The sequence below is a fragment of the Platalea leucorodia genome, assembly GCF_965183815.1.
Source record: "Platalea leucorodia genome assembly, chromosome: 2".
Lineage (NCBI taxonomy): Eukaryota > Metazoa > Chordata > Aves > Pelecaniformes > Threskiornithidae > Platalea > Platalea leucorodia.
The window spans coordinates 57,057,765-57,085,708 of record NC_138824.1 but is presented as its reverse complement, the minus strand read 5'-3'; the positions used below and the strand labels follow the sequence as shown (position 1 = coordinate 57,085,708).

General features: G+C 36.6%; 1 protein-coding gene across 1 annotated transcript in view; it reads left to right on the top strand.

Moving 5' to 3' along the window:
• Window positions 1–27,944, top strand: part of UGGT2 (UDP-glucose glycoprotein glucosyltransferase 2) — a gene marked incomplete at its 5' end in the record, with an annotated part of 93,482 nt that overhangs the window by 25,998 nt on the left and 39,540 nt on the right. Inside the window, 13 exons of the mRNA XM_082332838.1 lie at window positions 816–876; window positions 6,328–6,419; window positions 8,035–8,185; window positions 9,194–9,313; window positions 11,954–12,039; window positions 16,631–16,766; window positions 18,338–18,469; window positions 19,917–20,081; window positions 20,531–20,654; window positions 20,734–20,832; window positions 23,219–23,313; window positions 26,034–26,240; window positions 27,601–27,732. Coding sequence (XP_082188964.1) covers window positions 816–876; window positions 6,328–6,419; window positions 8,035–8,185; window positions 9,194–9,313; window positions 11,954–12,039; window positions 16,631–16,766; window positions 18,338–18,469; window positions 19,917–20,081; window positions 20,531–20,654; window positions 20,734–20,832; window positions 23,219–23,313; window positions 26,034–26,240; window positions 27,601–27,732 — 1,600 coding nt within the window. The remainder of the gene's footprint in view (window positions 1–815; window positions 877–6,327; window positions 6,420–8,034; window positions 8,186–9,193; window positions 9,314–11,953; window positions 12,040–16,630; window positions 16,767–18,337; window positions 18,470–19,916; window positions 20,082–20,530; window positions 20,655–20,733; window positions 20,833–23,218; window positions 23,314–26,033; window positions 26,241–27,600; window positions 27,733–27,944) is intronic.

The window sequence follows — 27,944 nt, the reverse complement described above, 5'->3', positions numbered from 1 at the left end:
CCACACGTTAAATTTCCACCTTGCTATGAAGTCCTTCTGTTAAGTAGCTGTTTTGCTCATTTGCTGACTAAATTCTCAGTAATAATTCCCATCAATTACAGGTATTCTTTTAATGAGAAAAGTTCTGTAGTGTTCCTGAATCATGTCTACTGCTGGTAGAAGGTCCCTTAAAGCAGTTTCCTACATAGTCAGCTTTTGAGACTTCTGACTTGATAGTGTTTTTTCCTAACCTTTCTCCATTTTTCCAAATTAAAGCTTGGCTTCAGATACTCTTTTCTTTGTACTTAACAGTTTCTTTTAATATTTTTTTTAAATCTTAATCAGCAATGTTTCTCTTTCAACAGAAATGTTTATAGTTTCTTGCTTTCTGTTCTACAATTTTTATTTCAAAACTAGTGAACGCATAGTACAGTATAAGATACATCTACTTAACATTAACTTACAATATACAAACATGGCATTTATTTAGGTAATTTAGATGATCAAACAACTTAGTTTTTTATAATATATATGCTATTTTCCAGAAAAAAAAAGAGGACAAATTGAGAGTGGTAAAAAATATGCTTAGAATATTAGTTCAACAAAATGTAGCATAAATTTGAAACCTGGGTTTACTAGAGTAACACAGAACAAAATATTTGTTTTGAAAATAAAATATTTATAATATTTATGACACTGTATTACTCTTTAAGTCTTAATTACAGCATTCTTCAATTACAGTGCATTGGATGCGGTATTAAAATACATGTTTCACATTATTTAATGCATTTTTAAAAATACAGTGATTGAGTGATACCAATATTTTATTTTTACAGATCACTGACCCGAATGCCTGTAGACAAGAAAATGCGAACTGAAATAGAAGAAAATCAGAAGGTTTGTTTTTATTTCTTCAAGTGGACATTTGAGTTACTATCATATTGTTGGAGATTACTATCACAGTTGGAGATTTTTATTAGTGTAGCGACTTCCACATGGTTTCTATCAGAGAAAAAGAGCTAATTTTTCTAAACATCTTTTACTAAATAAATCAATTCAAATTTTTCACTTTCAGCTGTTCTTGGTACTTTTTCCCTTCCCTCTTTTGATTTTACAGAATTAGGCAAGGACAAACAATTTTTATGGAGTGTTGCGTTCAGTCATAAACTGTGTGCTGTGAAAGCAAAGTAGGTATCAGTTAATTTTTCTAGAGCTTTGGTGTTGAATCTAGGCCTGCTGCTTATATTATGGTCAGCACATGCTAGCTTTGAGCTTTCCACACTCTGAATCATGCATGCAACTGTTCTGCAAGGTATTTTGAACATTGTCTATGGTAGATGGTGGTTTTGTTTTCATCCTTGATGCACTGCATCTTTTGTGCCTAGTGTCACATGAGGAGTCATTGTTCATGTGATTTTGACTGATCTGAGATGTATCCTGAGATGCCATTTTGTGTTTTTCGAGTTTGTGACGTCTGTTGTATTTTCCGTCTCGGTTCAGAGTTTGGATGTTTTTCTTTCAAGTTGAGTGTTAAAATTAAATGTTAGCTACCATGCTTTTCGGACTGGTCACATGAAACGACATCCATAGCACTGTCCTTCATCTTCATCTTCAGAACATGTATTTTCATATGGTGTTAAGACTGAACAACCACCATAGTGAAAGGGATTTATTTCTTACCTATAGCACTCCTGTACTTTTGCAACATTTCCATATATCATTTTGCTTTGTATCCATTCAGGCCTTTTCCTCTTGCCTTGACAAGACTAATATCTCCAGGCGAATGCCCTTCCAGTTTCATCCACCTTCCAAAACAGTGAAAGTGAACAATGTCCCTGGTGCACTGATGCAGCCTTCTCATAAAGAGCTCGTCCTCTCTATTGTAGCAAAAATTTCACGTAGATGTGTTAGACCTCTCCACCATGCAAAACTAATGTAAGGTTTTCCAGTCTTGAGTATTTCCTGCCCAAATAGTGGCAGGCTCAAGTGTTACATCCTTGTAAACGGTTGTGCAAACAATTCTATAGGGCTTTTTTTGTCCATAGGTGATTGCGTGTGGGACTGGTGTATTGAGAATACATTTCACATATCCCAGTAGTTCACCTTCTTGAGTCCTTCAGTTTTCTTGTGTGCAGGGTGCATGTTTGATTCTTGGGTTTTCACAGAGATCTTGGAGGGGGCTCAACATTATGCAGGCCTCTTGCACTAGTGAGAAGTCCTATAGTCTTTGCTCAAGGGAGCAAATCAGTACCTGCACCCTGCTTCACCGCTGCTTTCTGTATACAGTTGAGATAGATTTTTCCTATATCTCTTTGTTAGAGTTACAGTCAGGATAAAGCCAAACAAAGCCCTGATGATCATAGTTTCTCCAGAGTACGAGTGTTGGTAACAGGACTTTCCTTCTTTCTTGATGAAGTCTTTACAATGTCTTTCTCAAATGGTAGCTCTGTTAACACAAAAGTCAAAAACAACTGCTTAATCAAAAACTACTCCTCTACCCAAAAATGCAAAAAAATAAAGGTATATCAGGAATTAAAATGAGTAATATTACTAAATATAAGGATTAGGAAAAGTAGCAAAGATTTGGTTTGAAATGAAGATGTCTGTATTTAGGCACATATATATGGTATCTAAACTCCTGTTATGACAATGAAGATGTCGTCAGCGGACATCAAAAACAATTTAGCTCGCTTAGTGGTTGTTTTGAGGGGCCTGACTGAGTTGCCTGAATTTCTGGTGTCGTTTGAGATGCCGCAAGCTATCCAAGATAGCCACACAGGTCTGACAGATGCGTCCACTGGGACATCCATTCCTTTCTGCCTGACCTGTACTTTCCAGTCCAAGATGCCTTATCCCGAAACAAATGACATTGGATATCTGTGTGGTTGGTCAGCTGAATCAATCCTATGATTCCATGACTGTATTAAATACATTAACTATAAGAGGATCTTGGGCATCTATCACACTAAGTTTAGATTTCCTACTACATCCTACCTGCAGTCTAAAGGCTCCAGGCCTTTAGACAGCTAAAAGCTAAAATCTGTTGAATGAAAGTAGGGAAACTTCCTGAACACTGCTGCTAGAGCACAATAAATTGGCATGTGCATTCTTGAACTGCAGTACATCCATCTAGCAGCAGGAGAGATATGATCTCATGCTGTGTGTAACTGGATGATTCCCTCTCAAGATAATGAAAGTTGAATAGGAAATGCAACGGGAGGAAATAAAGGTATTAGAAGTTGAAAGGCATGTGATGATTTAGGTGTAATGAATTGATACCTAACTAAGAAATAGACAAAGAACTGCTATAGATAAAAGAAAAAATTAAATCTCATTAAACACAACTCACAACTTCCAGTGCAATAATTTGCTGACGGGTTAGCAAGAAAATGCTACACGAATATTATCAGTGTTAAATTCTAGTCTTGGATGCCTAAATACTCCTTCCATCAAAGCTGTTACAGCAAATGGATGGTCTTCTGAACAATCAAATGCCTAGCATCAAAATTATATGATGAGTCTCGGCTCTGATTCAGCTCAGTTCTTCTCCTACTGCGGTACTGAAGGATTTGAAAAACTTTTATACTCCCATTTCAATACTCAGTGGCTGATAATTTTTTTCATTGTTATTGCATTCATTTTAGTTAGTGCTAGGATTTTTATGACCTGCATCAGCCAGTTGCAGTCTTCCTCAGTATTTGTTTACATGAGTATCTGGGCTTGTAGGAATGACCAGTAAGCTTTCAGTAGTGGTAAGACATCTCTTATCCTAAATGTTGGTTTCAGTGCCTCAAGGAGGGGGCCTGTTCTAGCTGATCTCACAAGATCTGTGGAAGAGCCCTGAAGGATGCTGGTAAGATTTCTTGAGACTGTAATGCTCTTTATATTTATTGTTTGCTCTTTGAGTCCAGTGGCATTAAGGGGGATTTTTCTGCGGTCACAGTACTTCGTGGCACAACGCTGATATTAAAACTAATCCAAGTTGGATTTGCTAACTACAGAAAAATTCCGGGTATACCTAGGACTTTGGGTGCTTCTCTGCCTGGTGCAGAGGAGTCTCATCACTGTGTGCCCGGCTGTTTAATTTTGTCCCATCTGCCTGTTTTGGTTGTGTCTCAGGATCAAACTGTGTAGGTAAGATGATCAGAAATTTCACCTGCTGCAAGGGCACTTGGCGTTGTCAGGCATGTGTGAATGTTGGCTGCTTAGAAGGGATGTGTAGAGTGAGACCTTGGGAGGGTGTGTAATTCTGTGTGAAGCTGTGATAGGAAAAATATATGTGTCAGACACCAGCCGCTACTTCTAGTTTTTGTTTTAATGGTTGCATGAGGTTTAACAAAGATAAACATGAAGTCCTGCACTTGGGCCAGAGTAATCCAAAGCAGCAGTTAGTTGTAAAGAAGATAAAAGTCCTGCTGTACCAAGTTTTGGGACATACAAAAAACCCCCATTTCTGTAATTTATATGAGCATATGATTGGGAATAAAGTGAGTTTTATAAATTAGGAAAGTAATTAAATTCTCTCTTTTGTTTTTCCTCGTATCTGACCACAGGAAACTTACTGCCATGCATTTATGCTCCTCTTTTTTGAAAGCCCACTGACATCCATTTTTTAGGTGCCTACTAAAATTCTCCTGGAAGATAATAGCTAACTAAATTAAAAAAAAAAAAAAAAAAAAAAAAAAGTCTTTCTGGTTATTTCTTCGCATTGGCGGGATGCAGTCCTCCCAAATCCACAATATTCTTCACATTATATCTGAGTTTGAATATATGTATTTTGATACTTTATAACAAGCATAAGTAATTACATTACTCTTTTGTGAATCTACATACAAAAAAGCAATGAAAGCACTATGAAGTTCAGGTTACACCGTTAGAATAAATTAAATTTACAAATTTAAAAAGCTGTTTTTCAAGGCCGAGACAGGTCTTGGACTTTCATAAAAATTCTTTCTGTTAGGCTGAGGCTTATCACAGCTCCATTTTTCTTCATGGAGAGCCCTGCCTTTCATATGCTGGTATTAGGTGCCATTATATATTTCCATTCTGCTTTGGCTTGTGAAAATGTTTATACATTGACTAAGGAATATGGTACCTTTTCAATGAATGATGAGTAATATGCACATATGTTGGATTACAAAGAGCTTCAAGTAAACCGTTGTCTCATTTTTGTGGGGTTGCACTTGTAATGCCGCAAACCAGTTAGCTTTGAGTTTACTTACGTTTAACTGTATGAAAGTAACCATACTACTTTAAAGAAGTAATACCGCTTTCAATGCTTTCCCGTTTTTTTCTCTCATTTATTCAGTGACAGGCTTGTAAGTGGAGTAATATATGCAGCCTGAGTTGCGTGCTCTAAGTGTGGTTTTCTTCAAAGTGCATTTTTGGTTCACACTTACTTTGTTCAGCAAGTGGGAGCTAAATGGGAATAAGATATCTCTTTCTCAGCTTGCTTTTTTTTTCCTGCATATTTTTTGTGCTTTCCGTTTTCTCTGTTGGGAATTAAGACAGATCTGGAAATCTGACTGCTCCTCATGGGGTGAGTTGGAATAAACTGCTGCTGTTGCTCCTGTTAAGTATCTTGCTACAGCCACCGTAGATAGAACAGTGTTGGGCCTCACAGCTCTCTGAAATAAGGCATACGTTACTCCCTAAATACTTCCTTCCTCTTGTATTTGTTTAGTGTGGATTTTTTTTTCTTCTTTGCAAAGCAAGGATATGCTACGCTATCCCTTTCTGACCAATGTTTTTTCCAAGGTCCCTTTGTTAATGAGTTTGTATGTTTCTAGTCTGTCTTTCCTAATTCCCCATAACAATTGTGACTACACGTTTTTTGGAATTGTGAAAGATGTTAAGCTATTGAGAAAGCTAGTTTCAAGTGGAGATGTGAAGGACACATGTAAGGTCTCCCTTTGTTGAATGGATATGTAGGAGTAATTTTTCAAAAACTTACAAGCCATGTTTCTGTATGTGTGTGTATTTTCACTTTCTGTTGGCAGACACTGAGAACGTGTCCTTGTCCCTACCTTGTACAGGTAGGGGCACTGTAGGTTGTTTGGGGGGCAATTACCAGCTATTTTCGTTTGTATCTGTACATTGAAAGCGTGTTAAATAGCACTCATAAAAGTATGTTACCAATATTTTTACCAACAACAGTCAGCTAAAAGAAGAAAATATGTGGAAGAGATTTGATGTGTCTGTTTTGCAGAATTACTTCAAAGGTTCTTTTATTTATATATATATATATATATATATATATATATATATATATATATATATATATATTTATATATGTGTGTTAGTGTTGACATATACCTAAATAAGTTAGCAATACTTTTTACTTTTTAGCATTTTCATGAAATACTTGGAATCCAACCTGGAGAAGCACGTTTATTTCTAAATGGCCTTCAAGTTGACCTGGATTTTCATGATCCTTTTAGGTAAGATGGTACATTTTGTTTGAAGATTACAGAATTACTAATAATGCCAGAGAAGTTGTGCTCATGATGATAGATAATCTCATCTGTTGCATTTTGGGGGCCAGGAGGTGCTCCACTAGAGAGAATACTGGTTTACAGTGGTTTTGCTTTGAATATGAACTTTGTATAAGTAGTTGAAAACAGCATTTTCTCTTGGAGTATGTTGTCTAATTTGCTTACAATTTTATGACTCACCATGTAAAATTAATTTGGAAATGGAAGGAACCCAACATGTATGTGTAAGAAGGTAGGAAAAGCAGTTTATAAAAAGTAAGTTCAGTGCTTTCACATCCCTACTTCTAAAAAATTACAAAAATCTGCAGGCATTAAATTTAGATACACAACACCTTGAGTTATTTTTGGCATGCTTGTGAGTCTGTGTCTGGCCACCTTATATAATAAGTTCTGTTGATGCAGAACTAATATGCTTTTTCATATAAGAAATCTTTTTCCAGTTTGTGTAATTATAGTAAAATTATTTGGCATGTGACTTGCCTCTTTTATGCAAGCATTCATAAACTGTAAACATTTTCCCTTGCATTCTTCTGTATGTTGTCAACAGCAGGACAGACATGACCACTTCGAAGTCGCCTTTGGTGGCCTGCTAACTGTCAGTAAATCTACTGATGCTAAGGCTGAGGGTTTTTTAATGTTCCTATGATTTGTCCGAGTCTACAATTTTTTTCTTTTCTATTTTTTAACTCAAAATGTCTTCTTTTCTCCTCCATGGAGATTCTTAAACTTTCTTGGGTTTAGCATTTATACTTGCAATTTTTACTTAATTTTTTTGAGATACTTTAATTTTTACTTAATTTTTTTTAGAGTTTTGAGATGGAGTCACTTGCATCTTTTTTGTTAATGATGCAAATATTAATAGTGCTTTTTAATGCTAGTGCTAGGTTTAATTTCAGTATATTTTAGAAGAAACCTTTCAGAATAGAGAAAATTCAAAATTAAGACAGAAATAAAGACATTTGTAAAATCTTGCCTACTGTGTTCTGCTGGTGAGTGCTTCAGGTTTGTTTCCATTCTCATACAGAATTTTCAGATTGCAACAAATGTTCTAGAGTTCTGTTGGGTCTTCTAGGAAAGAGTCTTCTTCTAGAGGTGTAGCTGTGTGTTTCCTCTGTGCTGTTTTCAGGGTTCTGCCATGATGCAGACTTAGAGCTCGTCTGTGTCTCCATCGCTTGCTGCCTGCTTCTCTACACACTTGCAAAGCTTCCTCTTAGGGTACCCCCGGCTTGGGTTTCTGCCTCAGCCAGGACAATGCAGCAAGCAACCTTCCACTCTGTTGTCCTGCCATGTCTTACTAAAGATGGATGAAATTCCTTCATATAAAATAAATGTGAATGAACAAAAGAGTTATATAATCTGTTATAATTCTGTTTTGGAATAAGTTGGAGACATATAGTGTTATTAATTGATTTTGTTTTAAACATTTGACTGCAGGAGAACATAAAAATTATTTTTAATACTAAAAATAATCCTCACATTAGTAGTCTTTGAAATGTTTTTCCTTTTTATGTCATAATGAGAGTTCTATGTAGACATCTTGCATTTTGTCTTCCTGAAAAAGTATCTTAGAGACTCTTAAACTGGAAGGAAAAGTGATGCATGGTCTTCATGAACTTGGAATCAAAGAGGAGATCCTGAGTAAATTTATGAGGTTGCATATACATCCTACCGATGACAGTTATGCGCTGGATATTCGTCACTCTTCAATAATAGTAAGTAATTAAACATTTATTTAAGTATTACATATTTGATAATGCTATGTATGAGACAGTCTATCTTTTTTTGCAGTGTAATTGAAATACTAGGCATAAGACCATATATCGATAAGCGGTTTAAAATACTTTGGAGGGTGATATTTCTTCAATATATTTTAGGAGTCATTTTCTCTAGCCTATACCTTATTAAAATTTTAAGATGTAGGATGTTTAAAAGAAAAGAGGAACATATCTAAGAGTAGTTGCACACTCATAGCTGTAGAATTTGACTTTACAGTAATTAATCTAGCTACATAATATTTTCGTATTGTGCAAGACTGCTAAATGTATTTTACAAGTATGATAAGTGAATTGTGGACAACTTAGAAACAAAATATTTAATTGTCCAATGACTTGCTTTTTTCCCATCTTCAAAAGGTATACAGTTTTCATTACAAAGGTTATATGCCAGTGCAAAAGGCACTAGAACACTTATTTTCTTCACCTGAAAGAACCATATTTCACTCTTCTGTCTGCCAAGTATAGACAGGCTTGCACAGAAAACAGTAGAAGAACAAATTTGCCATATATTAATTAGTTATTTTGATATATCTAAAGTGCTGCTGCGGGTTATAGATATATACTATATTTGTCTTACAGGATGGTTATGCTGTGTTACACACATAGCTGTGTGATATGTTGTTATGACCTTTGTATTGTGAAAGTAGTTTCCACACTTGAAAAAATGCTCTTATTTACATCCTGATACAGAGTACAAATGGTCTTTTTTCCTTTCCCATCCATTATCAGTTTTATTACGTACTGCAAATAAAAACCCCTGAACAGTTTGATTGAAAAGAAAAAAAATATTAACTTTAGAAGCTATTTTCTGTTATTTCAAAAAGATGATAAAACATTTTACTCTTTCCAGGCTTGCCTTGTGTTTTAAAATATGTTTGTTTATACATACATATTTTACTCAATGTTTAGTGTGTGTTTTTTAAATGGCTGCCTTTTTTGTTTTAGTGGGTTAATAATATAGAACAAGATCACAGCTATAGCACATGGCCTGCAAGCTATCAGGAACTGCTAAAACCTGCATTTCCTGGAGTTATACAGCAGATTAGACGCAATTTATATAATTTGGTAAGTTTGGAGAACTTAATTTTTTTTGCATAGTGTATGTATTAATATATGGACAAACAATTTATTGAAAAATACACATGCTGTATTCATTACAGAATCATAGAATCATTAAGGTTGGAAAAGACCCTTAAGATCATCGGGTCCAACCGTTGAATTGTTAAGCATTGTTAAGATAGGTTAGAATTTCATGTTTTCTATGTGGGTCTGCTAATAGTAGTGGAAATCTTTTTTTGTCTAGTGAGTCATATGTGATTATTAGTCCGATTTCCAGAATTGGACTTGGGCACAGTTTTGTCAGGAGCTTTTCTCTTCCTTTCCATGCTACAATCTTCTTCATAGTACTCTACTGAGAGAAGGTAATGATAATTGTCTTTGTTTTAGAGATGGTGAACTGAGGTACAAAAAGATTTAAGTTATAAAGCATAGTAATTATGAATGTCTTGTAGCCTAATTTTTCCTCTGTACATGGCATTCTGTACCACTTAGTAAGTTAAGGAAACAGCTATTGCTGATTTAAATTGAAATTTAAATTATAAATGGTAATTGTATGTATCATAGAATGGTTTGGGTTGGAAGGGACCTTTAAAGGTCATCTAGTCCAGCCCTCCTGCAATGGGCGGGGACGTCTTCAACTCGATCAGGCTGCTCAGAGCCCAGTCCAACCTGACCTTGAACACTTTCAATGATGGGCTCCTGTGACACCTGTGCTGTCTCACTACCCTCATTTCTTCATATCCAACCTAAATCTACCCTCTTGTAGTGTAAAACTGTTACCCCTTGTTCTGTCACTACAGCGTCACTACTGTGTCACCACTACTGGTAAAAAGCCTCTCTCCATCTTTCTTATGAGCCTCCTTTAAGTATTGAAAGGCCACAATGAGGTGTCCCCAGAGCCTTCTCTTCTTCAGGCTGAACAACCCCAACTCTCTCAGCCTCTCCTCACAGGAGGGTGTTCCATTCTTCTGACCATTTTTGTGGCCCTCCTCTGGACCTGCTCCAACAGGTCCATGTCTTTCCTGTGCTGAGGACTCCAGAGCTGGATGCAGGACTCCAGGTGCGATCTCACCAGCACAGAGTAGGGGGCAGAATCACCTCCCTTGACCTGCTGGCCACGTTTCTTAAAAAGAAAGGATAAAAGGATAGGGTTGGCTTTCTGGGCTGTGAGCGCATATTGCCGGCTCATGTCCAGTTTTTCATCCACTAGTACCGCCAAGTCCTTCTCCTCAGGGCTGCTCTCAATCCCTTCATCCCCCAGCCTGTATTGATGCTGGGGGTTGCCCTGACCCAGGTGCAGGACCCTGCACTTGGCCTTGTTGAACCTCATGAGGTTCACATGGGCCCACTTCTCGAGCTTGTCCAGGTCCCTCTGGATGGCATCCTGTCCCTCGGGCATGTCAACCGCACCACTCAGCTTGGTGTCGTCTGCAAAGTTGCTGAGGATGCAGTCAATCCCACTATGTCGTTGATGAAGGTATTAAACAATACTGGTCCCAATACAGACCCCTAAGGGGCATGACTCATCACTGATCTCCATCCAGACATTGAGCCGTTGACCACTACCCTGTGGATGCGACCATCCAACCAATTCCTCATCCACCAAATAGTCTATCCATCAAATCATCTCTCTCCAATTTAGAGAGAAGGATGTTGTGGGGGACTGTGTCAAAGCCTTACAAAAGTCCAGATAAACAACATCCAGAGCTCTTCGCTTGTCCACTGATGTAGTCACTCCAAGTGACATGAAGTTCAGTATATAAAAAAACAAGCAAAATAGAAGCAATATGTAATAAAAATATGTTTATAATGAAGCATAAGATGTGTGTAATATGAAGTAGATTGCATTATGTATTCGAAGTTAAATATTGGCATAGGTGTATATAACAGCTATATTATAGAAATCTACAACATATCATTTAACTATAATCTGAGGGGGAGGGAGTGTTCAAAATTTTTAAAATTATTCTGCTGCATTTCAGCTACTCTAGCAAAATTCTAAGAGCAGTTGCAGTGCAAAGCTGAATAAATAAGGTACCAATGTCATAATTAAATCTGCATAAGGATAATCTACCTATGCAGACAGATCCCAGTTTTAGATTCTGTGCATGCCTGAAAGATCTGATTTTACACTTCAAGCTACCGTAAGTGAAAGAGTGAATACAAAGATATGTGAGACAGGAAGGAAGAATTCTTTACCAATGCTCTGTTTTTTAATTAAACTTTTAAGTCAATATATTCTGTTTATTTATTTTAGTTTGGTTTTCATGACAGAAGAGAGTTAGTCTAAAGAAGTGATAGAAAAATCAGCATTTAATCTTTTTTAATTAAATATCAAGTTCATTAATAAAAACAAAGTATTGGCACAGAGACTTTCAAAGGAATGTAATGATATCACTTGGTTTGGGGTTCAATAAACAGTTAAATCCTGTTTTTAGTATTTGGTCCAAATTCATTAATTCTGAAGTTATTTTCATTTATACTCTTAATGTTTTCTTACAATGAATGCTCTAGGAAACTGAAAACAATTGGGGCACACAGCTCCTTTGGAAATTTCTGTTCTTATCTTAGATTTTATATCTGAAAAAAAATAAAAACAGACATCAAGAATAAATATTGGTTGTATGATATGTTTTGTCTTCTTAGGTACTTTTTGTTGATCCTGTCCAAGAAGATACAGGTGATTATATCAAACTGGCAGAATTATTCTATCATCACAACGTACCACTTAGGTAAGGAAAACTAAAAGTCTTGAAGAAAAGTTTTAAAAGAAGGTTGCTTCCCTTTTTTCTTCTTCATCTTCTATTCTGCTAGGCAAAGATGTGAATTCAAATGAAGTCCAATACAACAACGTTGTAATAAGACACACTGGTTACCCACTTGTGTTAAGCTTACTCAGGTGTTAACTATTCTTTAACAAATAGGTTGCAAGGGATAACATACCTGAGTGTGTGAAAATGAACTGCAAAAGTCTGATAAAAAGTTCTCTTGTCAAATAGTCCCACTGGATGCCCATTTGAAGTTGCATCCTAAGCGAAATACTCTGTAAGTAAAACATGATTTGAGGGCATTTTTGAATTTAGTTCTTTCAATTGAGGTTGCTTTACCTAGTTTTGTTTTTATATAAATACTTAAAGACCAAAGTGAGATTATCCCCACCGAGTTTTGAATTTCTAAAAGTTAGTTGTCTGAGTCTGAACTAGTCATCATTTGAGAGAAAGAGACACTTCTGAGGAAGAATCTGGTTGATCTGAGATGCCCACTTTAAGAAAAAATTAATTGCCCTCAGAAGTGCCTGTTTATTTCCACAGCTTATAAAAGAGCAGGGTGTCCAAATAGATCCAAGGTTCAGCAAGATGAATTCCATGTTAAATGTTTAAAATCTTCCTCTGAAATGGCTTTTTGTTTCCTCAATAAATCACAGGTTTTTCATTTTCCTTTAAAATTTTACTAGTTCTGATCATTGTTTTCATTTTCTTTGTTTTTTATCGTTCAATGACAAAAAAGTAATGGAGGACAGATATTAATTATCTGTGCATTTTGTCACTGTTGTCAGTACCTGGGAGACAATACTACTTCAGTCCTTGAGGAGAATATAGCCTAGAACGTAATTCACCTTTCCCGATACATAACAGCATAAGAGCAACCAAACTGGGTCAGACTAAACGTCCATTTAAGTCAGTCTGTCTGCAACAAGTCACAAGTTGCTGCCTAGGTATGATAAAAAGAACAGGGCAACCAGGTACTTTGCCTGAGTATTCTCCTGGCCTTCGCACCTTTGGAGATCAAAGAATTCCAGACCCGGATGTAGTATCTAGCAACCCTCAATGGGTTCTCTTCCATAAACTTTTCTGTTTTCCCCTTGAATTCATGTAAAGTTTTAGCACCCACAGTATCCTTTTCCAGGTGTTTTCACAGTTGAACTACGTGGTGTATGAAGAACTGCTTCATTTGTCTTGAGCCAGACTTTCAATAGCTTCATTTACTGTCTCTGTAATTCTTCTAATTGGGAGAGAGACTAAGCAGTCTCTCCCACTCTCTAGATGCCAGTCATGATTTTATAAAGCTCTGCCGTATTCACCCGCAGTCCATTCATAAAATCATAGAATCATAGAATGGTTTGGGTTGGAAGGGACCTTAAAGATCATCTAGTTCCAACCCCCCTGCCATGGGCAGAGACACCTTCCACTAGTCCAGATTGCTCAAAGCCCCATCCAGCCTGGCCTTGAACACTTCCAGGGATGGGGCATCCACAGCTTCTCTGGGCAACCTGTTCCAGTGGCTCACCACACTCATTGTAAAAAATTTCTTCTTTATATCTAGTCTGAATCTACCCTCTTTCAGTTTAAAGGCATTACCCCTTGTGCTATCACTACGTGCCCTTATAAAAAGTCCCTCTCCAGCCTTCTTATAGGCCCCCTTCAGGTACTGGAAGGCTGCTATAAGGTCTCCCTGGAGCCTTCTCTTCTCCAGGCTGAACAACCCCAACTCTCTTAGCCTGTCTTCATACGAGAGGTGTTCAAGCCCTCTTTCCCTAGGTTACTAATTATTCCTTGCCTGGAAGCTGTTCCAAAGGTAGTTTTGTTTTCCAAGTTGTCCTTCTGTGAACTTTCTTAGTTTTAATACAACTTCTTTGGGATGAGAGCAACAGTAATGTACACAGTATTCAAGATGTGGACAAGCCATGGGGTCTATACTGTGGTATAATATTTTGCTTCGCTGACAGTTCCTACGGCACCCAGATGACACAAGACTTCAGGAAAAGTTATTTACCATAATGAGACATGTAAAAAGCGGGAGAAGTAATTAATTGTAGAACATGGTGCATCATTATGCATTAATTATTATTTAGATCTTTGTAGAAAACTTGCTGTATTTCTTACTTCCCTCTGTCCTTTGATTTGACGCACACCTGATTATCTCCTGAACATCTGTCTAAACAATTTTATACTGATATGGCAGATTTCATCTTAATAGTTTAAAAATATCTAATGTGAAATGGCTATCCAAATGAAAAGCTGACTTCCTACATCAACTCATTGAATTATCACTTGTAAATATGAAGGTCTTCTGAAACATGGGCTTAGCATTGCAGATTGTCATGTTGTTGTAGTGGCTCTCATGTATCATGAGATCAGTAGGTCTCATGTTCTTGTAGCAGCTGTAATGGAGCGGTATGCTTTGCGGAAATATTTGCAAGATGCACAGTGTTCTGTATAGCAGAAGCCAGCTTTGAGTCTCTGTGATTCTCCTTTAGAAAGATTGTGATTCCCTTGTTCTGTTTTACAATTCGCCTCTTTTTGATAGTTGGCATAATTTTCAAGCTTTCAACGACTGCTGCGTATAGAGTGTTACCCGCTGCTGTCATATGCGTAGTCAGGAATAGGCAGCAGCTTATACAGCTGTATTTCATAGGTGGCTGCAATTGTGTAAGCCAGTTAGCACATTATTAAGTGCTTTGGGTTGCAGTTTGGCAGCCGGGGACATCCTTACCTGTCGGCTTGCTAAAAAGTAAATGTAGAGGAGAACGAAGTTGAATAGCTGCTTCCGTAGGGATTTTTCATGGAGCAGCTTTTTTGTGCGCTGTTGGGTTTGTCTTGGGAGAAGTGACAGCTAATGGTAGAGGATTTTGCTTCAGACCTAGTGTGAATAGCATTAGCTGCACATATTCAGGAAGATTCAAGGGTGTGTTCTGGAAAACTACATGAAGTTGATCCCTGAACTGCTGCAACAGCAAAGTATTCACATAAAATCTCCATTTCTGATTCATAAAAATATCCGCTTTGGCCACCTTCTTCCCATTCCTCCTCTCCCATTATACAAGCAGGCTTAATGTTGAAGTGCAGGAGTGGAGGGGAGGGTATCTATTCTTCGAAGAAGATTTATTGATACCAGACAGTGGAAGGCTTGGAAATCCTTAGAAGCGTTCTGATGGCTTTGCGCTCACAAAATTCCAGGTGACTGTCAGAATCCACCTTCCTAGTCTTCATCTCTTAAGGCGGGCAACTGTATTCATGAATAGGCATATATTTCTCCTCTTGGGAATCTGTGTGTTCTAGCTAGGAGTGTATACATGCTCTGTCACTTGCGACTGGAAAATTTTCATTTGAAATTTTCGTACTCTTGCTCCTCCTTGCTTATCACTTGTGGCATGGCATGCAAGGTGGAGCTTGTCTACTCTCTTTCCTTCCTTAAACTGTCAGAAACTGGTCTAGTGTTTTCTGGTCCAGGTCAATTTGCCAGTCCCAAAGATCCTCAATGAAAGGATCTTTCTTGTCCTTTTCCTGTATCAGCTAAGATGGAACTGACTGCAATGATCAGAGGTCCTTTCAAGTAGAGTAGTAGAGACCAGAAAGGATCCTTCTGTGTTCTCAGCAGGGAATGAACTTCAAGTATCTTCAGTTTTAACTCTCCTGGGTCTTCAATCTATAAAACTTCGTGCGTTAGTCATTGTGCCACTATTTGCAGTCTGTTTGACCAGATTGTCTCATTGCTCAAAGCACTTGTCCCCAGGAGAAACAGGACCTTCACGTCAATATCTTGGGCTTCTGAGCTTTCTGGAGTGTGTGCCAAATCTTTCAGTGACATCTTCATGAGTTATATGTGCAAATGATGATGCTCAATTTAATCAAAATGTTTTGTATAGGCAAACAAGTGGCCGTTAGGTTTGAATTTCCCCTGCTGTTGTAGAACACTAAATCTCTGTTACACTTCATGCTGTAAAGATAGTATGGGCTGATCAATCCAGGGTTTTTTCATGAGAACAGTATGAAAATACCACCTCTACTAGGAGTTTTCTCATGGTTTTTTTCCTCTCAAGCCTCATATTTCTAGGGCTTTTTTCATTTAATGAAAATGTAGGGAATTGTAGTAGATGTGTTACAATTGCTGTGAATGGAAAATGAATGGCAATGGGAGGGTGGTGAAGTCCCAAAAGGTAAAAAAGGCAAGAGAAAGGCTAGTAAGAATGGCATGTATTGATGACAGGGCATCAAGACCCCAGTATGCCTGCATGAAGCTACTCAAGGCACCCATTTCAGGAAGAATAAAAGACAGATTATGCTTAGACTAAAACAAAGACTCAAGGTTAAGAGATGATGGCAGGAACGTAAGCAATGTCATGACCTTTGATCAGATGAGGAAAGAAAAGGCTGTGAATAAATCCTAACGACTCCCAGAAATCTTAATTACTGTCAGCTTTTTGTGCCTACATGCTGGACAGATTACTTGAATACAAACATCTTGTTCTTCTCTGTCAGTATTAGAATGCATGTGAAACTGATATTGTTTTAAAATGTATGTTCTCTTTTTGTTTATTCATAGAATTGGATTTGTTTTCATTTTAAATACTAAAGAAGAAATTGATGGAAATGAAGATGCTGGAGTAGCTCTTTGGAGAACTTTTAATTACGTTGCAGAGGAATCTGACACCTCTCAAGCCTTTACCTCGATAATTAATGTTAGTTCTTTCACAAGAAATCACCTCTTTTTTTTTTTTTCCTTACTACTTTTCTGTATAGTCAGGATTTTGCTACCTTGTGACAACATGATACCTTTGCATTTACTTTACATGGAAACAAAGTATTAAAAACATGTATAGCATTAATGTGCTATAGAATGATTTGCAGAAATACTTTCCTCCTCTGGAAACCAACTTGTTCTTGTCATTTTACCTATCTACAGGCTTTCTTCAAGAATGTAAAAAGGTAGATGCATACCTTACAGCTTTCAGTATATTCTTGTGAAAAATGATTCTGTATTATTTGTGTTAACATGATGTGCCTGCCTTTGTGTTCTGTATCTCTTGGAGTACAGGCATTTTAATATCACTTTGGTAATCCCATAGGCTTTGAAAAACTCTTGGTTGTTCTCTAGTGTAGAAAGTGAAACAGAGTAAGGTAAGTTCTTTTTTTGGTCATGTTTGAGCTGTTCATGGGTGTAGAAAACATACTAATATTCCAGGCTTGCAGCTTAATCAATGAGCCAGGTTTTCTGTGTGAGAGAATGCAGGTTTATGTAAACACAGGAATTTCAGAGATGAGAGATGAATGGAGGGAAATAAAGTGAGCAGTCTATGTGAAGATTCTGCAGGCAAAATTATATCAGAAAATATGGTACTAATACATAACATTTTTTCTTACTTTTGTTTTATGTTATGCTGTTCAATGCCTAGAAACTAATGTCATGGACAAACTCGGAGAGCTTAAGGTGAAAGGAATTGAAGTAACTAGGAGTACCTTGGAAGAGAAATAGAAATCCACAAGTGTTAGGAGCTGACACGCATGTGTGACTATTACCCATAACCAGATCACAAAATATCAATTTACAGCGTGTTTTTTAAAATGCTGTGTTCCTCTGTTTACTTTGTTTCATAATATAAAAAGGAGGGGATGATAAATATAATGAAAAGATAACAAAAATAGAATCAGTAAAATACAGGTTTGAGATATTCAGCACCATAGAGAGAAATGTACTGTTCCTCATTTGAAAAGTAATGGATTGAATAATTTTCACTTCCAATTTCTTTTGTATGTTTGATGAAAGTAATAAAATCTTATGCTATGAAATAAAATAGCATTGGTAAGGAAAAATTATCACTGGAGGAAAATGTATCGCTGATTAATTCAGGCTTGGATTCATCCCATGTAGATTCAGGTAACTACCCATGGTTAGGTAGTTTATAGTAAGAATTTAGATTCCTTCTCTAATCAGTAGTGAGAAATAACTTTTCACATTCAGCTCACATAAGTGTATTTACTTTGCCACTTCACATTTAGACTAAAGGTATAATAATAGATTAATCAGAAAGTGCTCTGATGAAAAATTGTGCATATGTACAATGGTGATAATTACTAAAGCAATATAAAAACTGCAATATAGCAATAAAAGCAATATAAAAGTATACCAATATAAAAATTACTACAGCACTATAAAAAGATTATATTTACTTTATTGTTTATTTACTTTTATTAAATTATGATTGAAAATTTATAACATTTTACTTATTTCTTCCTGTTATAATTTTTACAGATGTACCATGAAGTGAAAGATGGAAATGTTCTCACAGTCAATCATGTGAAAGATGTTCTTAGAAGCGAATACCCCCATGCTGATATTCAGAGTATACTAGGTGTTCATTCTGAATACGATGAAGGGAGGAAGGTATGTTGAGAGCAAAGTGGCAAGAAATATTGCAGTACACAACTCATTGCATTTGCTATGCTGAAAGATTGCTCAATGTTAAAGCATGTAAATGCAATGTCTTTGAGTTATATTTTTCTTCAGGCATTAGTGGAAATGTTGAAAGGGTTTCTGCGTTATTACTCTCACTATTAAAATTTACTGTTGCCTGCTGCTTTCAGGAGCACAAGTTTTTTTCTAAGCAAGCATATCAAGGGGTATCTCTTGTAGTGCAGATATTGTTTACCTGTGTCTTCTGGGTGAGAAGCTGAAGTCTGTCTTCCAGGCGAATCATTGGTTCCTTTAATTGTGCTTTCTCGTTATACTTTCCTTTAGGAAAGATAGGTATGGATTTTGATTTAAAGGCTATAGAGAAGACATATTTTTATCTGTAACTGATCATGTAGCCAATTTTCTGCTAAAACACATATAAAAATACCGTTTCCCTTCATGTGTCTTCAGCCATGCCATCTATACAATCTTGTGTTTCTGACACACACCGTCCATTTTATTTATTTCCTTTTAAAATTTGTTACATAACATATATTATGTTCCTTTAAAAAGGTGCGTCTGGGCAGCCAGAAAAAAAGGTGCTGTTTGCCTTGTGCTGCTTGTTCCTCACTGGGTCACGTGGAGGCTTTGTATAGAAGGGCAGTTTGAACCTGCCCTGGAAACAGCCGGATGCGCTTAGGGGAGGAAAGCTTCCCACACAGAATGTTAAAGGAGGAGAAGTAGATGGAGACCCACCAAGAAGAAGCCCGCCTGTATGAGCAGGGACTATGAGACTGCAGTGAAGATCAGGGAGGAGACAGTGAGGTGACAGAAAGATGAATGCCTAGATACTGCCATAGAGTTTGTAGCCATCCAGAAAGTGACACTGAAAGAAAACATGAAAGGATACAGAATAGGAAAGGGGAATTACTTGCAATACATTTTTATTTCTGTTTGTCTCACTGAATTTTCTCTGTTTGGGAAAAACTAGCCTGTTATGCTTTCTTATAAAATAAGGCGTGGCTTCTGAACATAAAAGCCTTTTGAGGGGTTTGGGGGTGCTGTCTTTGGGGGAAAAGGTCTAGGTCGATCCACTTCAAACTGTGACTGTCTCAAGGTCCTTCTCCAAAGTTATTTACTTAATATTTTTTGCTAAGAATATTAAGCAAAATAAAATATTTCTCAGCAAGATGATAAAGCAAAAGTTTAAAACCCCATATATAGATCTATAATTTTTTTGTCATTCTATTTGAGAAATGAGTCCTATGCATCCTGTTTGGTTTCCAAATATTTCCTATTTTGTCCCTGCTACTTATGAGGAGGTGTGACAGTGACTAGTGCTTGGAGACTAGAGTTCATTGTCTCTTGATATTCGTTTCATTTTTTGCTACAGTCAGCCACAGTCTGTTTAATCCTGTGATATTTCTGATATGATCAGGCAGGAGCAACCTTTTATAAGAAGACTGGCCTGGGTCCATTGCCTCAAGCTCTGTTTAATGGTGTGCCCTTTAACAGAGAAGAGATGGATGCTGCAGAGTTAGAGACAGTTATTCTTCAGAGGATTATTGATGCCACCGGGTTCTTCCAGAGGGCAGTGTTCATGGTATGTTTAACATTTCCAAATGAACACAAGATGAAATATTTGGCAGTGGATTGTTTGAGTCATGTTTATATATTAGATTTTTTTATAAAGAGATGGCTTGAAATTAATAATATGACAACTGAAATTACATTGTTACATTAATTTGCGGTCATGATTTTGAAACAGTATATTTAGGTTATACAAGATTGAAGGATCAACTAAGCATATAGTAATCATAAGGAATTTTTCAACCAGAAACTGAGATTGTACTGCAGTTCTTCATTGAAAAACGTGTATCTGATATTTTGAAATACTATCTGTGTGATATTTATACATTTTTGACTTGACATCATCCATAATTTGGTGTATATAGAAGCTTTAAGCTCTGTTGAAAGATTGTGCAAATACTTGGTCTTTGTTTGTCTTGACACTATAGAAGGACAGATTTAATTTTTTTCCTCTTACTACAGGGTTTGTTAAATGATCATATAAATGCAATGGATTTTCTTATGGATCAGCACAATGTAGTTTCCCGTATAAACCCCACTATTCTTGGAACAGAAAGAAGATACATACATTTCAGATCCACATCTGGTAACTACTTTTCTTGGGTTGGCTGTTGTGATAATTTTCCTTTTTTTAAGTCTAACTTGTTGTGGTTTACGTTTTGCAGTTCCGTTTGATGTGGAAGACTTCCCTACTTTCTCCTTTCTGGACTCACAAGATAAAAGTGCAGTAATTTCCGACAACATGAAGTATTTAACAAAAAAGGGTATATTAATTTTGTGTGTGTGTATATATATATGTGTGTGTGTGTGTGTAAATAAGTAAATTTCCCAATATCCCAGATCATATCCTAATATTATTATTAAAAAATAAATAAATAATAAATTATAGTAACAGGATAGTTTATTTTAAATTTTGTAGTTTTGAAATGGGATGGATGTCATGACTAGTTGCTTTTTGTTTTACAGACATAAAGTTAAAAAGTTTTGTAAGACTTTTGTAGCTTCGAAAACAGTCTCAGTTTTCCTACTGACATAGTTTTACCTGAGAATATTAAAGAGAGTAGATTCAGTTTTCACGTGACTCATTTGCAGTATTATCAGGTCAAGACTTTATAGCCTTTGTAATATCTATATCAAAATTAGGCATTTCTACAGTTTGAGAGAATTGTTTTTATTTCTTATTTGTTAGCATTCCCTATCTCTTTATTATTTTTCCTCTAGTTGATTGTTTAATTTTGGTATCTGAAACTTTGTCTTTCTATAGAAAAGAAAAAAAATACATATATTCTGATGGATTATCACTCATTTATACATTTTATCTTACTAAAACTCACGCTTTTTTGTACACTTAAAATATTTTTTGATGTAAAATATTCTTATTGCATATATGTCCTGGTTTCAGCTGGGATAGAGTTAATTTTCTTCTTAGTAGCTGGTAGAGTGCTGTGTTTTGGATTTAGGATGAGAATAATGTTGATAAGACACTGATGTTTTGGTTCTTGCTGAGTAGAGTTTACACTAGTCAAGGACTTTTTAGCTTCTTGTGCTCTGCCAGGTGCATAAGAAGCTGGGAGGGAGCATAGCTAGGACAGCTGACCCAGACTGGCCAAAGGGCTATTCCATACCATATGACATCATGCTCAGTATATAAGCTGGGGGAAGAAGAAGGAAGGGGGGGACATTGGGTGTGATGGCGTTTGTCTTCCCAAGTAACCGTTACGCGTGATGGAGCCCTGCTTTCCTGGAGATGGCTGAACACCTGCCTGCCGATGGGAAGTAGTGAATGAATTCCTTGCTTTGCTTTGCTTGTGCGTGTGGCTTTTGCTTTACCTATTAAACTGTCTTTATCTCAACCCATGAGTTTTCTCACTTTTACTCTTCCGATTCTCTCCCCCATCCCACCGGGGGGGAGTGAGCGAGCGGCTGTGTGGTGCTTAGTTGCTGGCTGGGGTTAAACCACGACAATATACAAGTACTTTCCCTCTGAGTTAGAAGAAATTATAATTACAACAGTGGGGGCATAATACTGCATGGAATTTGGCATTAGTCTGTACCTTGTTAACGTCTAGGAGTAGATAGTTAAAAACTGCTCATTTACATCAGTCCATCAAGGAACAGAATAATCCTGTTAGCAAAGTGCTATTCTTTCAGCAATTATTATGTGCTGTTAACATAGTTTTTACTTATTCCATTATTAGAAAGAAATGCTATATACGTACATTTCTTTAGTCAAAATTATTTGACTGTATTTGGTTCTCTGTCTACAACCACAGGGACATCCTGGCTTGTTGTCAAATGATGACTGGCTTTCAATCTGTAGGCTCATTTCTAAGATTCAGATCTCTTGTGTAAAACCCATAACCTTTAAGGTGGAATACACATTTCAAATCTCTGTCCCCAGTGTGTTTCTCTAGACCCCAACAATGCTTAATCATAACCTCTTCCTAGAATCTCACCAGAACCTTGTAAAATCCCCATCTATAAGTATTACCTTTTAGGAGATATATGATAGACCTGAGTAGACTGATATTCTGCTACAGATAATTTTGCAGAATTTTTCATCTACCATTGCCCTTCTGTGAAGAATAAAGAACAGGAGGCTATAGACCAGGAAAAAGGGAAATTTTCTGCATATACACCTATACTGTAGTTTACTTTCTTTGGGCTGTATTTGGTATATTCCCGTTTGTGTCCAGAAATGGTAAGTTTTGTCCTGCCTTTGGTTGAAGGACTCTCCCTTTGCTGCTGGGGAAAGTGAATGGCCTAACTCAAGCATTCTTGTAACTACTTAATTTTTTTCATTTCTGGCTGTATGACCAGCCTCCATCAAATGTTCACAAGAAACCTCTGGTGAAGCAGGTCTTGTTAACTGGAGCTAGCTTATTATTTAGGGCTGTTGTGTTTCAGTGGTACAACAATAGATTGGCTATTTTAGTGACTCTCTCATATTAACATGATAAAGTACCTCCTAAGAATTTCATTTCAATTCAGGGGGCAAAAGATTCTCATGTGGCAAAGAATAGTCTTACAGTTGAAGTCAGCAGTCAAACATACACATAAACTTCATAATCTCAAACGGAATTAATTCATTATTCATTACTCGGGAGAAGATTCTGCAGAATGTAAAGCAGGATTATCTTTAATTTTCAGATGAAGATGCATTATATGCTGTTACTATCTGGATTATTGCTGATTTTGATAAGCCAGCTGGGAGACGACTGCTTTCTAATGCCTTGAAACACCTGGTGAGTTTCTAGCAGTTTTCATTAAAATAATTATTATGAATATGTTCTTAACAACAGTGTGCACGTTCAAATACTACACTCTTAAATAAACATCTAACTATTTTTGTTGTGGGTTAGGTGCATGCTTAATGAGACACTGCTTTCATTTTGCTCTACTCTCCTGCAGCACTGGCATCTTATAGGCCTGTAAAAGATCATTTGATTCATGGACTCCTGACACAGGAGACAAACTATGACACTGTGCATTAAAAGGGTGAATTTCTTCCTAATTACAGACCTTCTCCCATGAGGTAACCTAGCATGGTACCTGGGCCAGGGGAGTTGGGATGATGCCTGTTCGTGTGAACCATTATGCAGTGTTCTCCAGTATCGTATGGCATAACTGTGGCCATGAAGTGACCATTTTTCCACATACTGTTTGTATGCTTCTGAGAAAGCATAATTACTTCTGTTTTTTGTTGTTTGTTTTTTGTTTTTTGTTTTTTTTTTTTTTTTTTTTTGTATTTTAATATGCTAGGTGGATGATCTGCGTTTATGGGTTTGCTTATTTTTAAGTTCTTCAGTATTAATAATAGAATTTAAAGTATACGAGTAAATGTCACAAGAATATAAATTACAAAAAAAACTCAGTTCTGGGGAGTTTAGAAGAGTAATTAGACTGAAATTGGGAAAACGTCTAGATTTAATAATCAGGAATGAAATAGGAACCATCCTAAGGGAATTATAAAATTGCTATGTTGCAGAGAGCATGTGATACCAAATATGTCCCGAAAAGAGGCTTAAAACACTGCAAGGAGGGATATGCAGTACAAGCCCGTGTTACAAGAAAAACGTTCCATTTATCTGGCTGCTAGATCTGTGATGCAAGCTTGACAGATACATTCCTGCTGTAGTTTCACTATTTTCTCTCTTCAGTGAGGAAAATATGCTATAATTCCCAACTCTAGGAAGTGAGAACTGTCTGGGCAAGTCCCCATGTGTTAGTGAGGAGAATCTAGGCAAAGCATTAGAAAAAGCTGTTCTGAACAATGTTTGTTGGATCTTCCATGAAATAGCAGTTTAATTGACTATGTTCATTCTAATTCATAGATTTGAAGTAGTTAAACTTTATTTCCAGTTGTACTGCTTAGTCTAATGATTTCTGAGTTTCGTGACAAACAAAAACACAGTATTTTTTAAAAGTCCATTGATTTCTATAGTGATTCTCTATTCCTTTCTAATTGCTTTTGTCTGTTGGGTCAGGGTCTAGTACAATTTCTGATAGGCGCAGAACTGGCACAGATGCCTCTTGCCCGTGACTTGCCATCAGCCTTTGAAGAAAATTGTGCAAGAATCTGGGAGGGGAAGTGGCCAAAGGGAACTCACTTTTAACTATTCCAGCTAATATGTAATACATGATTTTGAAAACTACTAATATATTTTTAATGTAATTTGAAAAAAAAATAGAGATGTCTTGGCTGGACTTCTGGATGTCATCTACTTCAGCCTCCCATTCAGAGGAGCACTGTTTCCATCATTACATCAGGTCAGCTGCAGCTTTGCCTGAAGGAGTCCTGAAAATTTCCAAGGAGGCGACTCCATCCCCTCCCTTGATAATTTGCTCGGTGTTGCACTGCCTTCCTAGTGTAGTTTTTCCTAATGTCTGCGAAGCAAAAATCTATGGCCGTTACCCCTTGTTATACTGTTTGGCACTACCAAGAAGAGTTTGTCTTTGTCTTGTTTTTCACTCCTCCTTCAGTGGTTTTTGGTTGCTATTAGGGTTCTCTGTAGCCTCCTCTTCGCCAGACTGAGCAAGCCCAGCTTCTTCAGTGCCTCCTCATAGGTCTCTGACCATTTTGGTAGCCCTTTGCTGAAGCCTCTCCAGCATCTCAACATCTTTACTGCACTGGGGTTACCAAAAACAGGCACATCAGTCCAAGTGCAACCTCACAAGTACTGAGTAGAGGAGAATAAGAACTTCCCTTGATCGGCTTGCCATCTGTCTCCTAACGTAGCCTAATATGCTGCTTGTCTTCTTTCCAGCAAGAGAGAATATGCTTCTCAGGAACAGTTTAAAGAACACATTCTCAAGCTTTTCAAATAAGTGTTTTAACAAAATTTTCTCAAGTGCTGCAGTTTAAAGTTTACCGTTTAAGTATGTTGAATACCGCTGACTTTATCCCTTATTTTTGTATTCTTTATTGTAGTAGAGAATTTACCTTTTCTTCAGTTAGTGACACTTTGATTCTAGCTTCGAATCATCACTCTCTCTAGTAAGATTTAAGTGGCGTCACTGATTATAGCAAGAGAAAGATTTTCCTGCTGATTAGGATTAAAGTGATAAGTGAATAACTTTCCTTGTATTTATTTTATGATCTGTTCGATATTTTCTGAAAAATAGAAAAAAACATTTACAAAACAGGTTCTGAAGTCTGTAAATGAACACTTGTGTATGTCCTTTGTTAAAAAAATGCTTCTGCAGAATGCTCAAAGGCAATTGTTCTATCAAAAAAAAAATCTATTTAAAATATGTATTACAGAATAAGTAAATCCTTACTAATACCATTTTTACTCCTAGTTGATGTTCTGAATTAAGCATTGATGTATGCTTTCTAAAGACAAATAGCTGCAAAAAAAGAAGTACTTAAGGACATTTCACAGAGTTATAATAGATATGAATACATTAGGTAACAGCAGATGGAACTGTAAAATTGTGTATTCTTCTGTATTTTTCTTTGCAGAAAACAAGCAGTCATACACGAATTGGGATTTTGAACAATCCTTCATCAAAAATAAAGGAAGATAACACAGCCATTGCAAGAGGAATTTTGACTGCTTTTCTAACCCAAAACAACAGCAACTTAAAAAGTTTCCTAAGTAAACTCACTAAGGAAGAGACAGCAAAATCCCTTGCTGCTGGATCTAAAATTGCTAAATTCCTCATCCCAGTGAGTGCAAACTGAATTAGACTACTTTCTTTTTCATTTTACATATATTTTATTGTAAGGGGATGTCATTGAGAGTAACAGTGTTTGGCAAAATGCTATAAAGTTTATAACCCTTATACAGTTTCTGCTCAAGCAGATTTGGATCTTTGACAACTTTTATGTGATGAAGAATAGAGAATTTGTCTAAAGTAAAGGAAGACGATACGAGAGTACTGAAAAATACAGAGTATGGATACTGGGTTATTGGGACCAAAATGGTTTAATTTTTTATTGGTTTGGCTTTTCCCCCCCAGAACTCTCTCTTAATTAAAATTACAGTATTAATATTTGTCAAGAATTAAGACTTCAGAAGTATCTGTTTTTACCTTGCTGTTGTGGTTGTGAGCAATAATAGGCACAGACTGAAGCAGTTGATGTTAATGAGCATTGTATACTTTGGCCAGCGTTTTCTGGTGTGTTTCTATGAAAATTCATTGGTTTAAAATACAAATGTTGCTGACTTCAAAGTTCATATGTAGAGTAGAGCTGAGTTACCAAATAACAGCTGCAAACTACAGTTTTTGTTTCAGAAAGAGCTGTAAATTGTAGTATTTTTAAATAGGAAGATTTGGAAGACTAAGACTCTGGCACCATATTGAAAAATTAAATAGCGGCTTTCAGTCATGCTCTAATTTCATTGTCTAATAAATTTTGAAAGACATAGAGGTAGCTAATTAAGCAGCTTATGCATGTTACTAATTTATTTTGCTATATTAATTGTATCTGAATGAATCTGTTTGCTTGGTCTGTATATTTCTAATCAAGAAATATGTATCAGTAGAGTTTAATATAGCAGGATAATTTTGACAGGTGAGGCACAGTGCCGTTGTGTGCATGGCAGAGTTCCAGCATTTTTTTGCCACTTTGAACATTGATTTGTTATGTGTCTTAGTGGATGATGATGGCTTCCCCAAAACATGTTTAAGCTGTGTCCAATGACCACATTAAAATGACTGTTAGGTTTTTAGAGTAGCAGGGAGTTTTTATACCTTTTTCCTAAAGGTGAGAATACAGTTCGGTTGTTAACAGAGTGAGTATGTTATTTTTCATGCAGCTGTGTGCTGGATTTTAGAAAAAGTGTTTAACCTCAGGCTCAGCTTTCCTTTCATGGTTATTCACAGTTGCCCAAGGGTAAAAACTGCACACTAGCTAGTTGGGAGACTGTGGCTCCACACCAATAGTCATGTACTTACACTGAAGCTAAGGTTGTTGCTTTATTCTGATTTCTGGTTACTACATAACTTGAAAATCTTTGCTTACCTCAGCTGTTACACAATTTTGCTGAATCATTCCATCATCTCATACTTTACCTTTGCTTTAGGGAATGGATGCCGATACTTTTGAGAAGAAATACAACACTTTAGGACTGGATATAATTAAAACCCACCAGATGTTCTGCCAGGAGGTTCTTAAGCTGCTTCCTGGGCAAATGGCTGTTATGAGCAATGGCAGGGTAAGAAAGAAATTAATTCATGTTTCAGTCTTTTTGTAGGTACTTTTTGTTTCCTGGAACTTCAGTTTCAAGCTGAAGAAAATGTGTTATATTGATTTCTCACTTTTTCATCCTGTTGGTAGAGAGTGGTATGAATGTTTGCCTTGTTTTTTATTTTGTTTCCTACTAATTTATTTATTAGCTCCATTCCATTGAAGCTACTATGTACTTAC